We start from the raw sequence: 15,555 nt of genomic DNA on the forward strand, positions 1-15,555 counted from the left end.
AGGTAAAATATGACATTCTTTAAGAAAATAGTTAGAATACATATAATTATTATCATTGGACGTGGAATGTACCCCAAATTATAGAATGACTCTATTATTAGTTCACAAGTCGTTGTATTACTGTACTCTACTGGTGTTTAACTGCAATTAAACACTTCACATTTTCTCCGTTGAAAGTAAATGAATATAATTTATTTTTATTTTTTTTTATTTTTTTTATTAGGATTTTAACGTCATGTTTTACACACTTTGGTTACATTCATAAAAGAAACGGATTCCTCAGTTCACAAGTTTAATGTCAAACACAATCATGGACAATCTCATATCTCCAGTTCACCTAACTGCATATCTTTAGACTGTGGGAGGAAACCGGAGCTTCTGGAAGAAACCGGAGGAAACCCACGCAGACACATGAAGAACATGCAAACTCCACACAGAAAGGACCCAGACTGCCCTACCTGGGAATCGAACCCAGGACTTGCTTGCTGTGAGGCGACAGTGCTACCCACTGAGCCACCTTGCCACCCTGCCACCCATTAAAAATAAAAATTATGCATGTCAATTATTTTATAACACTTGAGAACTTGATCATACGAATCCAGTGGGTTAATATGGGATGGTGATTAATGCTTAGGAACGAGAATATAAATTTAAGACCACAATTTAAGCAATCAGGTAACATCGTCCTGACTATAAAAAGTAAAGAGTGAGAACAAGATAATCAAGTACAATTTAAATGAGGAATAAAGCCTGGTGAAATCAACAACACTAAATCTGATGACCAGCCTCTGCTTACCTTTAAGAACTTTAATCCACAATCTTGCCTTGACTTGACCCACCACTCAGAACTCAAGCAAGGCAAGTATCAGGACTCGTCTCTGTACTGGCACCCTGGTGGTGGCATTAACTTTTCATGACTTTAAGCCTTCTACTCAAGGGTGCAAGAAGATATTTCAAATAGATTGGAGTGTCTGCCAACTGAATCTAAAAGTGTAAAGCAACCCAAAACAAACAAATAACATTCACACACATTTTAAGAACTTTATTCAGCTCCTGTAGGATGTACAGCAGCTAAGATTAATCAAACTCTAGCTGCACACTAGCAGTGTTTGCAGTAATCTCATTTCCTACCTGCATTTTGTTAAACATCTTACATAAAGGGTTTTGTATTGAATGTTTATGATGCATTTGCATCACAGTTAGGCATGACATCTTCCTTTGGTTAAAAGTGCTTTCAAGTGCTTTCGCTGTCTAAACCACCGTGAACAGTGCAACAAAGTCTGGGTCGTGAATGCAACATTGTCAGAACTCTGGAAACCTTTGGGTTAATTTAGTGCAAATGCCTTTGATTGGCCAGTGGGTAATCTACTAGAGCAGTGGTAGCTCAGTTGTCAGTGCACAAAACTAGTAATCAGAGGGTTGCTGATTTAAGTCAAGTTACTGCCATGACACCACTGCTGGGCCCCTGAACAAGGCCCTTAACCTTCAACTGCTAAAACTGAATTGTCATAAGTCAGTCTGCTAAATGCCACAAATGTAAATATATGGCCAAAAATATGCCCTTCAACAATATTTACTCGCTACATTATACTAATAACAAAAAACTAAAATAAAGCTTTAAACAATGAGGACTCAAAATGCGGCTAAAAACTTGCTGTATGAAACTGCACATGGAGCAGAGAGGTCACTGCTTTACACATTTTCTTTTTTCCAGTTCACTTAACTTTTGCATGGGCTGCTAACTTCTCATTAGTGGTCATGATTGACTACAGCTATTTAATTATCTGTGCTTATACAAACAGGACTAGTTTGGCTACATTCATTAAAGTGAATGAATTTAGCTCCCATGGCCACTATTAAACCCTTACAGCTCATTCAAAATGCAGCTGCCCGTCTGGTCTTTAACCAACCTAAACACTGCCACATCACCCCACTGCTGCGTTCTCTTCACTGGCTTCCTGTAGCTGCACGCATTCAGTTTAAAACACTGACGCTCGCCTACAAAGCCAAAAATGGACCAGCCCCAAGCTACCTTCGGGGTCTAATCAAACCCCGCTCTGTACCACGCAACCTCCGAGCCTCTAGTCTCGCTCGACTTGAGCCTCCATCCAGGACTAAAGGAAGACAAGCATCAAGGCTGTTCTCTGTTCTAGCGCCCAAATTGTGGAACGAACTTCCTCTGTCTGTCCGAACAGCTGAGTCTCTTGCTGTCTTTAAAAAACGATTAAAAACACACCTTTTTACTAAACACTTAGGCTGATTTGTACTTATTTACTAACATTTTATTCCAATCTTTTCCATAAAAAAAAAAAAAAAAAAAAAAAAGGCACTTTGGTTCTAACAGGTTTTAGCAGAGTTGTGTTCTTCGACTGTTGTCTATCTAAACTTAAGGAATGAAATGTTCACTGTGGAAGCACTTCTGTAAGTCGCTCTGAATAAGAGCGTCTGCTAAATGCTGAAAATGTAAATGTAAAGTTACACACCACCCTCATTAACTTACTACAAACAAACCGCTAAATAAATAGAGAAACTCAGTAAGCACACAGCCTTAATGTTTTATTTCTGGGATGACCAGATCTACATACAAAACAATAATAAAAGGTACAAAAATGTATTAAATAAGACTTCAATTAAATCTGTGTAGACATGGTATGTACAATAATTGCAAATAGAACCTAAAATCTTTAGAAACAGCAATAAATTGTAAATAGAGTAAATAGACGGATCTGGTGCCAATATAAAACAGAATGATGCTATACTGCTGGTTCTATACACAGGTTGACCTTAACCTGTCTATAAAATTCATGCTCATCTGGATTAACTGCTTGTCTCTCATCATGCAACACGAAACAAATTATTTTCTAAAATGTTTATAGTCAAACCAAAGTCTTCTTTATTTAAAGAGAACCAAACTGAAGTCATAACTGTGGTATATGAAATACTATTAGCCCCTTTTATAAAAAAGAGCTAAAGGCAAACACGATACACTATAATCATTTACAAAGTTTCATTCAAAACATTTTATAAAATACAAACAGGTTGATATCAAAAATAGTGTTATCATGTATGCTTTCAGTACAAAAATCTTGAGATTGTCAGATGTACCTGGTTCAACTTTTATAAGTAAAATGCTGTTGGTCCCACGCTGCCACATTCTTTATTAGATGCCAAAGACAATTTTAAGACTAACAATTATGACTTCAGCTGAGGTGAAATACTTTCAACAAAGCTTCAGCACAATTCTCACAAGTTCCCCCAGATGGCACTAGCAGCATTAAAGGTAGAAATAATGCTGCAACATCGTAATAATTATAACCTATTCTACTTGAGAAAAAAACCAATGAAATCAGTAACCGCCTTTGACTCTGCAGGTGTCCCGAAAACTTCCACCACTCAAGCTTATTCCAGCAGGTTGAAGAGCAGCAAAACATGACCAGCTACGTAGATGTAAAAGGACTCGCACCAGTTGTATAACTACTTTACAAGACTGTGTGACTTTAGAAAGCCTGAGGGTCCAATCTGAGGTATTAAGCTTGTTTTAACTAACTTCAGTGAGAGAGAAAAATACTCTCACAGTAAACCAGAACAAAGCCGAAACAATTCTGGAAGATTCCTTTCTTACAAAAGTTTCCGGTTCAAGATTTCCCAGACCATTCGCCTCCTGAAATATGGCATGTGTCTCTGCAAAACATAAAAAGAGGAGATCACCACATGTTTTTGACTATTTAACTGAGTATTATAAATACTGAACAGAGAAACATATAGCTACTCAAAGTAGCAGTTTTTGTTTCATTGCCATACCAGCATGTATGGCTACGGTCATGACGTATACGTGGTGACATTATAATCATATTTTTATGATCAAACTTGACCATATAGTGTACTTTTTTTTAGTGTGGTATACACATTCCTTTCATCACTATATTTTTAGGTACAGTACCTTCACTTGAGTTTGATGTACTTTTTGGAAACTGCACCATAGCCATGTATAAAACTGTATGAGCAGTGTTGAAATTCCACTTAAGAAATACAAGGATCTGCTCAAGCTATGCCGTTTTGGTTACAGTTACCTTTAATGATGTCTGTAAAAACATGTAATCCTCAACAGGAGAATTATCCACAAATAGAAATCAGAAATGAGGAATTTTTGGGTGATAAAATACTTTGAATGGTCTTGTAACAGAGGGAATCAGCATTGAATCTTTCCAGTATTGTCCTGACAAATATCAGTAGTAGTGGATAAAATGTTTAAAGCATCAATTTTCTGACTTCCTTTGTACAGAGGATTTGTTATACATCAAATCTCATATATTTGTATATACTGTACATTGCCTTTCAAGTATAAAGCAAAATGCATGTGTGAATGCCACAAAGCCAGGGATTTATTAAACCATGTACTGTTAACCTGGATTTAGCATGAAAGAGACTCAATTGACAGACAATTCTTCAATGCAGCTTGATGAGCAAACTCACCTGTGTAAATGTGATTGGCTTGTCTTTGGTGATGTATTCTGCATACTTGCAGGTAAACATTCCACAGTCGCTGCCATTCATTTGCTGTGGGATTTCCTGCAAACCACAAACTTTTCATGAGCGTCTAAGCAGTACCTGATTGCCCTATTGTACTCGGCAAAGGTCACAGTGTAGCTACATTAAGGGGTAGTATGTGTCGTTAAATTAGATTGACAAACAATTCAGGCAGGTGATTTGAGTTCTGCATATAATAATTTCCAACCCCTTTAAAAAGAACATGGTAAATTTTGTTTACGCATAAGCGCACAGCAATCTATTATTCAAAACCAACAGTGTCCTGAGTGTTTTTGCACACGTGTGCGTGCGCAAAAACTATACAAACTATCAGATTCATTTTATTCCATGCAGAAAATGCACTGTAATTTACAAGAGTATTAGACTTACATTGCGTTTTTTACTATAAAGGATCCAATATGAAGCATCAAGCTCTTCCGCCTTTTTGTCTTTACTTTCTTGTTTTAGATAATCCCTGTGAAAAAGAAGTAAAATCAACCTCAAGACCACTACAAACCAAACCCTGGATCCCAGTGATGGTGGGTTGGCACAATATACAGGGGTTGGACAAAATAACTGAAACACCTGGTTTTAGACCACAATAATTTATTAGTATGGTGTAGGGCCTCCTTTTGCGGCCAATACAGCGTCAATTCGTCTTGGAAATGACATATACAAGTCCTGCACAGTGGTCAGAGGGATTTTAATCCATTCTTCTTGCAGGATAGTGGCCAGGTCACTACGTGATGCTGGTGGAGGAAAACGTTTCCTGACTCGCTTCTCCAAAACACCCCAAAGTGGCTCAATAATATTTAGATCTGGTGACTGTGCAGGCCATGGGAGATGTTCAACTTCACTTTCATGTTCATCAAACCAATCTTTCACCAGTCTTGCTGTGTGTATTGGTGCATTGTCATCCTGATACACTGTACCGCCATTGGATGCACATGGTCCTCCAGAATGGTTCGGTAGTCCTTGGCAGTGACGCGCCCATCTAGCACAAGTATTGGGCCAAGGGAATGCCATGATATGGCAGCCCAAACCATCACTGATCCACCCCCATGCTTCACTCTGGGCATGCAACAGTCTGGGTGGTACGCTTCTTTGGGGCTTCTCCACACCGTAACTCTCCCGGATGTGGGGAAAACAGTAAAGGTGGACTCATCAGAGAACAATACATGTTTCACATTGTCCACAGCCCAAGATTTGCGCTCCTTGCACCATTGAAACCGACGTTTGGCATTGGCACGAGTGACCAAAGGTTTGGCTATAGCAGCCCGGCCGTGTATATTGACCCTGTGGAGCTCCCGACGGACAGTTCTGGTGGAAACAGGAGAGTTGAGGTGCACATTTAATTCTGCCGTGATTTGGGCAGCCGTGGTTTTATGTTTTTTGGATACAATCCGGGTTAGCACCCGAACATCCCTTTCAGACAGCTTCCTCTTGCGTCCACAGTTAATCCTGTTGGATGTGGTTTGTCCTTCTTGGTGGTATGCTGACATTACCCTGGATACCGTGGCTCTTGATACATCACAAAGACTTGCTGTCTTGGTCACAGATGCGCCAGCAAGACGTGCACCAACAACTTGTCCTCTTTTGAACTCTGGTATGTCACCCATAATGTTGTGTGCATTGCAATATTTTGAGCAAAACTGTGCTCTTACCCTGCTAATTGAACCTTCACACTCTGCTCTTACTGGTGCAATGTGCAATTAATGAAGATTGGCCACCAGACTGGTCCAATTTAGCCATGAAACCTCCCACACTAAAATGACAGGTGTTTCAGTTATTTTGTCCAACCCCTGTACATGCATGATAGAAAGAAAGATAGAAAGGCATCTGACACTTAAAATGAATGAAGATTTTTTTTTTTTTTAAAGAATGACTGGCTGCACCAGTTACATAATCTTGCCATAGAGGAATGCTTACAACAAAATCCGGCATGCCGCATAGTTTTCTCCTCCCATGGAATCAAAATATGTGATGTTCTTCTTACGTAAATCAATCACCTTTTAGAGATAAAACAGACAGGTATAAGAAATTAAAAAAAACTTTTACTACCTTTTGCTACCTTTCTGTTAGGCACTGCACAGCCACAATTATAAAAGTAACTGACATGTCAGTTTTAGCAATTGTCCACTAACTGTCAGTTATTGATTATAGAGAATATATATATATATATAATAACAACAACAACAACAACAATTGCTTTTACAAGCCAACAAATAATGCAGTTTTAAAATAAACTTACGGAGAGACACCAGTGCACACCAAGGTGAATGGGCACCAGGATGATTTGAACAGAAAAGATGTCCACCTTCTTGGTCCAGCGTCGTACCGCTGAGTAACCTGAGCTACGCAGCTTGGGGAAGAAGAAAGTGTTGAAGGTATAGACAGAGGGCAGTTGGGGCTTTTTGCTCCGCTCCACCAGCATGTTCATGTAGAAGTTTATTACCTGTATAGAATGAAACAAGCCAGTTGGGTTAATTTTTTTCACTTTATTTGGACACTTTATGCACACTTCTTTGCATTGATGGTACAAGATGGGGAAGTCAACACACTGACCTCATCGTTGAGCCAGTTGAGGTTGCTGAGGGTCTGCAAGTCCTTTCTAGTGATGGTTAGTCGGAATCCTTCACTAAGCACCTCATCCTGACTGCCTCCTCTTAGTGCTCTGTTTACCTCATCTTGCATTGCCTAAAGAGTTAAAAAATAAAAAATAAAAAAATAAAACACACCCACCCACATACAGGAAGCACATGCACACACACACAAAAACTGTTATGTAAGCACTAACTTTTTCATAGAAGATAATTAGAAATCTTTGGGGTTTTTTTCCATTAGAGTGCAGAATTTACGGTTCCTACAGTTGTGGCAAGTTGCCCAGGCCCCAAGGCTGGCATCTCCATGCCATTACACTACCAACACATGTTTGATTTTTTTTGTAGGATGTTCCGACTGTGAAATGTCACACCAGATATAACAAAACCCATGATTACCAAAATGTTTCACTTTTAACACCAAAAAAGAAGTGATTTTTTTTAATAACAATGTGTTTTTGCTTTTAAATGTGGCAAAACAGTTTAGGAATTTCCTTTTTACCTTGGTTAACTCAGGAAACTCCTGCTCCTCGACTGCAGGCTCCAACTCCTTAATAACCAGCACCACAGGAACCTCCTTTTCCAGAGGGACCCGCACCTTCAGCTCCACCCTACTTGAATTGGCTCGTCCCTCACCGGTAAGACGCTGATTATAATAATCACCCATGCAAACCATGGAAAAGTGGGTTAGCCATATAACAAACACAGCAACACAGTAAGGACCAAGAAGGTGGTGCTAGCTCACCTGCTGGAGGAGCTGAGATGCAAGAGCCTCCTGTTCTTCTATGAGCCTCCGTCTCTCCCGAGCACGAGCGTCATAAAGACTAGTACTAAGCACAAACAGAGGTAAGATGTGTTATTTCAATACTAGGTAGCAAAGCTAACAAACAACAATCGTATAAGAAATGAAATGCTGGGTGTTTTCGGAAAAGTGTCACATGAAAGCCACTCACAGTTCTTTAATCCAAAGCTCAGCTTGAAAACATGGTATACTGCAGAGACACAAAAAACATACATCAACTTCATTAAGAAACTGAGATTCAACAGACTTTATGTGTTTTGGGATAAAATGGTTTGGAAGATTTGCTGTCTTTAAAAGGCTAAAGAAAGCCCAGCTGGCTTCTACACACCGACAAATTGCTGGCTGGTAATATGCCGGAAGAAAATTACTTTTATTCTAAAAGAAATGATAATGAAGTCATGTCTCCTCCCCTCCTCTGATACAAATGACACCAAAAAATAACTAGAAACAGGCTAAATAGCTTTTAAAGGGAAATTGTAACTACAATAATGAATCAAAAAAGCAAATGCAGCGACTTAAATTAAAATTGTTCCATAACAATTACCTAGAGCTCTCCAGACTCTTGCATTGTTGCTCCTTCACAAAAATGACAGAATCTGTATCATGAGCTGTGGATAAATCAACACACACCTTAAACAATCATCATTTAAAGTATTTGCTAAATAATAAAAAAAATTGCTAAGTAATAAAAACTGAAAATAAATAAATGGTTCATCATGGAACTTTATACATTTTTCATTTTATTGGCATGTTTTATCATCCTGGTTAGTGTCACATTTTGACACCAGTCTTAAACAAGACAGCAAGCCTCAACAAGGCCCGGCCACCAGTGTCCCTCAGACAAAGCCAATCATGTCTGTATGTGAGGCCTGACTGGCCAACAGCACATCTGGATATTCAAAATCGCATTGCATTGCAGGCAAGGCTTTGATGTGTAGATAAGCATCACAATATTGTGCATGTTAAACATCTAATATCTGTCGAGGACATGCGTAATTCAAAGCAAACTAGATCCAATTTAAAAAGAAAGTCAAAGTGCACACCTGATGACTGCGTGTCCTGAGAGGAGGAATCCAGTAGGGCTGTAGGTGATGGCACTGACAGCTCAGACATCGCTGTTCTTCTCATGTGTTTGTTTTCTAAATCAGAAGCCCAGGGCTGGGTTTCAGGCCCATTGGAAAGTGCACAAGGGCTGTGCATTGCACTGGAAGTCTGTGGGCTAGGAGACAAGCTGGATAAACCTAAAGAAGACTCTTCCACTCCTGAGCCTGCAGGGGAGGCACACCGCAGCAGCCTGCGGCTGGAGGTCAGAAAGCTAGAGCTGCAAACAAAAACATTCAAGTATGCACAGGTAATAAATGACTTTGTATAAACTCATGTCATGTACTACAACACACAATGAACACAGACAGAAAACACTCACAAATCTCGATGTGACCGAAGTCCTGTGGGAGAACTGCTGTCGAGTAAAGATGATGACTGGCCGTCAGAAACAATGGCTAGTAATTGCCTGTAGACCTCCTTTTCTTCCTCTCGTACTGACTGGACGTAACAGAAAGAAAAGAAAAACACACTCCCAAGTTAAGCACAAAAAGTGTAACAAAAATAACAGATTTTACTTAATAACACTAGGGGGAAAAATAAAGTCAAACCTCTTGTGCTGTGCAGTGAGTTCTGCCTCGCCAGTTACGACTAGAGGAGCAGGGAGAAGAGTTTTGCACTACTCGAATAGGAAAGGTTTTCTCATACATGCTGGTGAAGGAGGAGTTTCCTGCACTTGGCCCAGGAGTAGAAAACCGACTAAAGAAAAAGAAAAGCTGATATTACTGGCAGGTCTGGCTTCCCCAGAATCACTAGGAGCAATGTAGCAACAGAAGACGGTTTTGTCACATACGCAACAGGCCTAAACACTATGGTAAGGGACAAAATGCAAAAAGCACAAATGCAAACAAAGCACAAAATGATCATCATGTGAAAGCTGCCTACAGCACCACACTCAAAGATCAGTGACTTCCTAATGAGGGCCACGGTCTCCACATAAATGCATGGGTTCAAATTCCACTTTTGACATTGACATGTTGAACACCTGATTCTTTGAGCAAATTAAAGGAAGGGGGGGGGCATACATGAGCGGTAATGAGTGGTAACTCAGTAACCTACTAATTAAATGCATAAAGCAAGAGAATTCTCACCTTGGTAATCGTGATGGATTGAGACAAAGTGGCCGGCCAAGTCGAGGAGACGGGCATGGTTTGGATGTGCAGGCGCTGACAGAGTTGCCATTGGTTTTGTGCATCTCATGGGGTGGATGGTTTGTGTGTACGTGCCGTCTGCTGCTTTTTGCGATAGTGACGGACTGCTCTGTTCTTAAATAATCTGTAAGATAAGTTTAAGAGATTATTTCTTAAAATAAAGACACAAACAAGCAAAATTATATGAATTGATTGTTACCTGATTTATTGATGTTTTTCCATTCAGCCGAGGTTGAAGGCACCACAAACATGTTGTTCAGTGTTCCAGAGGGTCTTTCAACCAGCTAAGAGCAAAACCCAATACATTAGACAACAATAGAGCTTAGATTAAATTTAGCAGTCCTTTAAATTTCTATTTGATTTTCTTCTACAGAGAATATGGAGTAGCAACCTAACTTCACTGAGCACTTAAGAACTCTAGCAATGTCAGTCTTAAACTTGATAGGGGGTGGCAGCAACGACAAGAAAGAAAAGTTTATTTGGAAAAGACTGGATCGGGTGCAAAAGGGTAAAATTAATAAAAACAGAGGAGAAAACCCCTACAATTTAACAGCAGTGTTTACTGAACTTAAATGCTGTATTACTCATAAAATTACACTGAGGAGGTAACACCACATTCCCTACACCTTAACACAGTCATAACAATATGTCAGTTTAGTCACTGTTAAAAGTTACAAACCTTGCTTTCAGTCCACACAGATCCTGATGAATTGGCTGTGGCTGGTTTCGGATGAGATGGGCCTGGTGAAGCTGGAAGCATGTTCCTCAAAGTCGGGTTAACGCTGTTGCGCATCCACAATGCAACACTGGAGCCATGGGTCTTCATCCCCTCAGCTGCGGTCCTGACAGTGTCCATAAAATCTCCTAACACACAAAATCAAGGTCTGTGCATTAGTTCATCAGATTATCATTGTGCAGATTATCATTGTGCACTGTCAACTATAAATAGCATGAGAGCTTACCCATTCTAAACTTTTTAACAGCTCTGTCCTGTTCATGATCAATGGTGTCCCCATCCTCCGAGCTGTCAAAAGACAGAGGTGTGACCAAAAAAAAAACAGTAGTTTATTTTTTTACAGTCATGATTCTAAAAACCAAATGACATTTACAGAATTTTTTTTCAAATTCATTACTCATTCATTCACTCTACCAAACATTACTACAGAAATAGACAGACGGAAAGATGGACAGACAGACAGAGAGATAGATAGATACTTTATTGATCCTTTGCAGGAAATGTCTTTGTTACAACAGCTCAAATCAGACAAACAACTTGTTACATACATACAAACATCCACTGACAGTATAAAAAGCTAAATTCACAGGAATATCTATATACACGTAAACATAAGACGTTGGCGTATGCATAGCATACAATAATGGTAGTTATTTATTATAAATTATTGTAAATAAATACAAGACAACGTCAACGCATTTAACAGATTTTAGAGTTCCAACCTTATTATTTTGTGCTATTATAAGAAAGAGCTTTATTGCACACATAACGGAAGGATACTAAGAATATTTTACTTATTACGTTAAGATAAGACTAAAATGATTTCAAACGCTTTAATCTGATCATAAACGTGTCTACTTGTTTATCTAGTTTCGCCTCCTTTTTACTGCCCTCTGACTGTTTTCGCGCCTGGTTGTTCCTCCAAACATGGTTCAACTCCCTCCTGACTCTATTCCAGTTCCACACTGAACAGGTTACATCACCAACTAACTGCAGAAGTGCTTTATGTTTTGTAAGTCAGATCTTACCAGTCTAGTGGTCTTTTCCTCCGTGCTGAAGCGGACTGTTGGACCGGGTCAGTACCGGGTGGATCGGTCGCTACTCCAGTTCGAAGAGTCGCTATTCCAGTTTCTATCCATTCGCAGACTTTATTAAACATGTTTATTCCGGAATGAAACGCACTAATTTACGGCACAGCGATACTAATTCAAAGTGCCTGTTTTACATATGCCAGCCAGCAAAGTATAGAATGGGCATAACTGGTGCCCGTTATTCGCATGCTAGTGAGTTACAGCTGCTAACTAGCTTTGTTAGCAAACTAGCTTTATCCTAGCTAACTAGCTCGAAAGCGCAGCAACTACCAGCTAGTTAGCTAGTTAGCCTGCAATGCTAATAGTCACAAGAAGTGACGAGCGGATATATTCTCTCTTCCAGCTGTATTTAAATGCTACAACACTTGAACGTGTATTAAAATGAGAAATTATTTTTCAATTACACTCGGTTCATGTCACTCAATTACGAAGTACTTCAAGTTAATTGCACGATATAGCCTCTCCCGCTTCTTCCTCATTTAAAACCGCAACATGGCTGATGTGGTGCTCCACAACATGAAACGTTCTCATTGGATGAATGACGGTCACGTGTTGTAGTATTCTTAAACCTGAATAGCTGAATCAGATACAGATCGCTACGTCAACGTCAAGCGTCCCCACTTAAATTTCTCACTGAAGCGGGTAACAACAATTATAACCGCCTTTTTGCCCTCATCCACTAACATCCACTAACATCCACTATGTGTCCAGAAGTATGTGGACACCCGTACGTGGTATAAATGTGTACAGGCTTAAAACAGATTCAAAGAAAACAAAGTTTAAGCACACTTCACACCTCCAGAACACATTAATTGTGCCTTGGCATAGATTCTACAAGTGTCTGAAACTGTACATGAATTTAAACACCACTAAGTTGTTGTTTTAATGATTGTTGTGTTGTGATAGCTGTTTAATATGTGATTCCCAAATCTCCCAAATGTGTCCCAAACTGGGTCGACATCCAAGGACTGGACATTTACATCATTTTTTACTTATTAAACCATTTAGTGGTCACTGTGCCCTGTGAATAGGGGCAGTGTTGTCCTGGAAATGACCACAGTGATAGAAATGTTCTATAATGAGTACTACCGTAACCATAAAGCTGTTGTTTCCAAACTCTTTTTGGCCAGATCACCCTTGTTAATTATTTTACTGACAAGGATCATGAAAATCATAATAAAAAAAATAAATAAAAAAAAAATAAAAAAACAATTAATAGAAAAAACAATTTATTTAATTTTTTACTAAACATGGCTGTGGTAGGTCTGGGGCCAGCTGGAAACTTTAAGTTTTGGCACAAATACATTTTACATTAACACTTAACTCATTCACTTACAAAATCCAGAATGTTCAGTCACTGATAATAAGCAATATGCCTGACTGCCAGTTTATATTGTAATTCATCCCACAGTGTTGGATGGTTGTAAGGTTAGGGGGCTTTGCAGGCTAGTCAGTACATTAGGTACATTAAGTGTCCTGGCATTGTCCAGAATGACCCATTCCAGGGCTAAAACAAGACTATTGTGATTGTATGACTTTATGCTTTTTTAATTTGCTGGTTAGGAAGTATTAAATAATAGGTATTTAATAATTAGTTTGTTTGTTCTGATGCTCTTGTTCATGTTATGTATCATAATCTGCAAATTCATGTGTTGTAGTCATTAAAATGAAGGTACAACTGATAATATGCATGTTTTACATTATTTTTATTTATTTTTCTCAGACCAGAAGCATCAGGTCTAAATGTGCACTGCACCAGTAATAAATAAGACTATACATTTACATCACATTTTTATAATTTTCTTTTTATAAAATATAGTCAAATCTCATTTTGTCACTACATCTAAAAATAAACATTACTGGCATCTTCAAAGTAAAAACTACAACCAACCTCTGCCAAGATTCTTTACAATCTTCAAAAAATATAGCCATGCATGAAAAGTAAACAAGTTTATAAGGAATATATATATAATAAGGAATATAACTTTTATATATAACTCATAACTTTTAACATGTAGATTTTATGAAAAGCAGATACAGAGCTAATTAAATTAAACATTAACCTCATCATAACCCATTGCATTTCATCAATACAAAAATAGTCTCTATAAATTATTTAAACATAATTTTCACATACACAGGCATGCAAACATGGACACCCCTGGTCAAACTGAAAATAAGTCAGAACATGATCCAAAGGGAACAACCTTAAATCTGACATTTATCTAAAAATTGTAGGGCACTATTTAATTGCTGGAAAAAATCATAAGTAATACAAATGCCAAAAGCACATGTCATATTTGTGTTACACTAAACAAATAAACATTAATTGTGCAATAAATAAGCAGAATTTTGTCTCGTCTTAACTACTTTCTACTTTAAAATCGCCAAAACATAAAATGTGACCAGAAGTATCCAAACATTTGCATAAAACTGTACATAGTTAAGCAAATACTTAGGCCCCAAAGTAGTAAGCACGCACTCTGAAACAAGCTATTTTAGCTTTTTTGCGAATGTTAATGTTAATAACTACTGCTCACAAGTTTGAATCTCAGCAGTGCTCCCAGCTATGACACATCTGGCTGTGGGAGGAGATGTCGGGTGGGGTTATTTCTTGCTGCTACTGTGATATATTGTCTACAGAACTGGTCTAGTCGCCAACACGGGTGGTGTGGGAACCCACACACTGTTAAGTGTGTATTAAATATCATCCCCTATGGCAGATATCATAGCTTGCAAATCTAGTTTGTTGTTATGTAAGAGAACGGTGAGAGCCAATTTAAAAGCTAGACTACATTTCTTGAAGTAATTCATGCTGGGTTTTAAAATATGTTCACAGTCTTGTTGACACTTTTCAAATCATTTTCTGCAGAGCTCATATTTCATTTCTTCTTACTTTAAAAGTCAACAAAATATGTACCGGGGTGTCCAGACTATTGCATAACAACATATATACAATATGTATTTATATAGTTAATCCTCTGTCTCTGCACCAGTAATAAAAATACTAAAACTGTAAACTGCACACACACAGTTACACATGTGATCTACAGATTCTTTACTGTCATGCACTGTTGTGTTTAAACTGCACTTATATATATTGCATTTTGTCTCTCATAGCTGTGAATAGTGTGACAGTTCTACTTATTTCTACAGCATAAAGATGTGGCACATTGCAGCAGGAATAAAGCTTGTACGGGACCAAACACCACAACACTGGGCTGGACCATGCTGAAGAGGACAAGATCAATCTGATCAAAAAAGAAAACCACAGATTAGGAGAAGGAAGTTACAGAGATCATGCCACATTGCATTTGGGTAAAGTGGTACAAAAATGTCCTTGTTCTAAAACTGTAAAATCCAGGGTGACAAAAAAGGTACAAACATGACCCATAAAACATGTCATACTATAGGAAAGAGGCGGAATCTGGAATGGTAGTAATTGCTGTTATTTGGAATGCAAAGAAATTTGCAAGTCAAGGTAATTATTCAAATTGTAAATATTGTTTTGTATGATTTTTATGACATGCTATAGGTTTCCACAAGA

General features: G+C 38.5%; 1 protein-coding gene across 1 annotated transcript; it reads right to left on the bottom strand.

The window, feature by feature from the left end:
* Window positions 1-2,535: 2,535 nt before the first annotated feature.
* On the bottom strand, window positions 2,536-12,141 carry senp1 (SUMO specific peptidase 1). The gene is made up of 18 exons (XM_063015444.1): window positions 11,946-12,141; window positions 11,144-11,205; window positions 10,861-11,045; window positions 10,381-10,465; window positions 10,122-10,305; window positions 9,582-9,729; window positions 9,353-9,471; window positions 8,973-9,250; window positions 8,474-8,537; window positions 8,081-8,119; window positions 7,873-7,957; window positions 7,630-7,773; window positions 7,093-7,224; window positions 6,779-6,982; window positions 6,457-6,536; window positions 4,918-5,002; window positions 4,474-4,569; window positions 2,536-3,681 (listed from the first exon to the last, which is right to left on the bottom strand). The coding sequence occupies exons 1-18, from the start codon at window positions 12,074-12,076 to the stop codon at window positions 3,619-3,621; spliced, it is 2,184 nt and encodes a 727-aa protein (XP_062871514.1). The 5' UTR covers window positions 12,077-12,141; the 3' UTR covers window positions 2,536-3,618.
* Window positions 12,142-15,555: the final 3,414 nt, after the last annotated feature.

This window comes from Trichomycterus rosablanca, chromosome 19 (genome assembly GCF_030014385.1).
Source record: "Trichomycterus rosablanca isolate fTriRos1 chromosome 19, fTriRos1.hap1, whole genome shotgun sequence".
NCBI classification, from domain to species: Eukaryota; Metazoa; Chordata; class Actinopteri; order Siluriformes; family Trichomycteridae; genus Trichomycterus; species Trichomycterus rosablanca.

Coding starts and splice junctions, on each gene's coding strand:
- senp1 (XM_063015444.1), bottom strand. CDS start 12,076: ATGTTTAATAAAGTCTGCGAATGGATAGAAACTGGAATAGCGACTCTT. Junction 7,958..8,080: donor GAGCTTTGGATTAAAGAACT/GTGAGTGGCTTT, acceptor GTTTGTGCTTAG/TACTAGTCTTTATGACGCTC. Junction 6,537..6,778: donor GTGTGCACTGGTGTCTCTCC/GTAAGTTTATTT, acceptor TATCTCTAAAAG/GTGATTGATTTACGTAAGAA.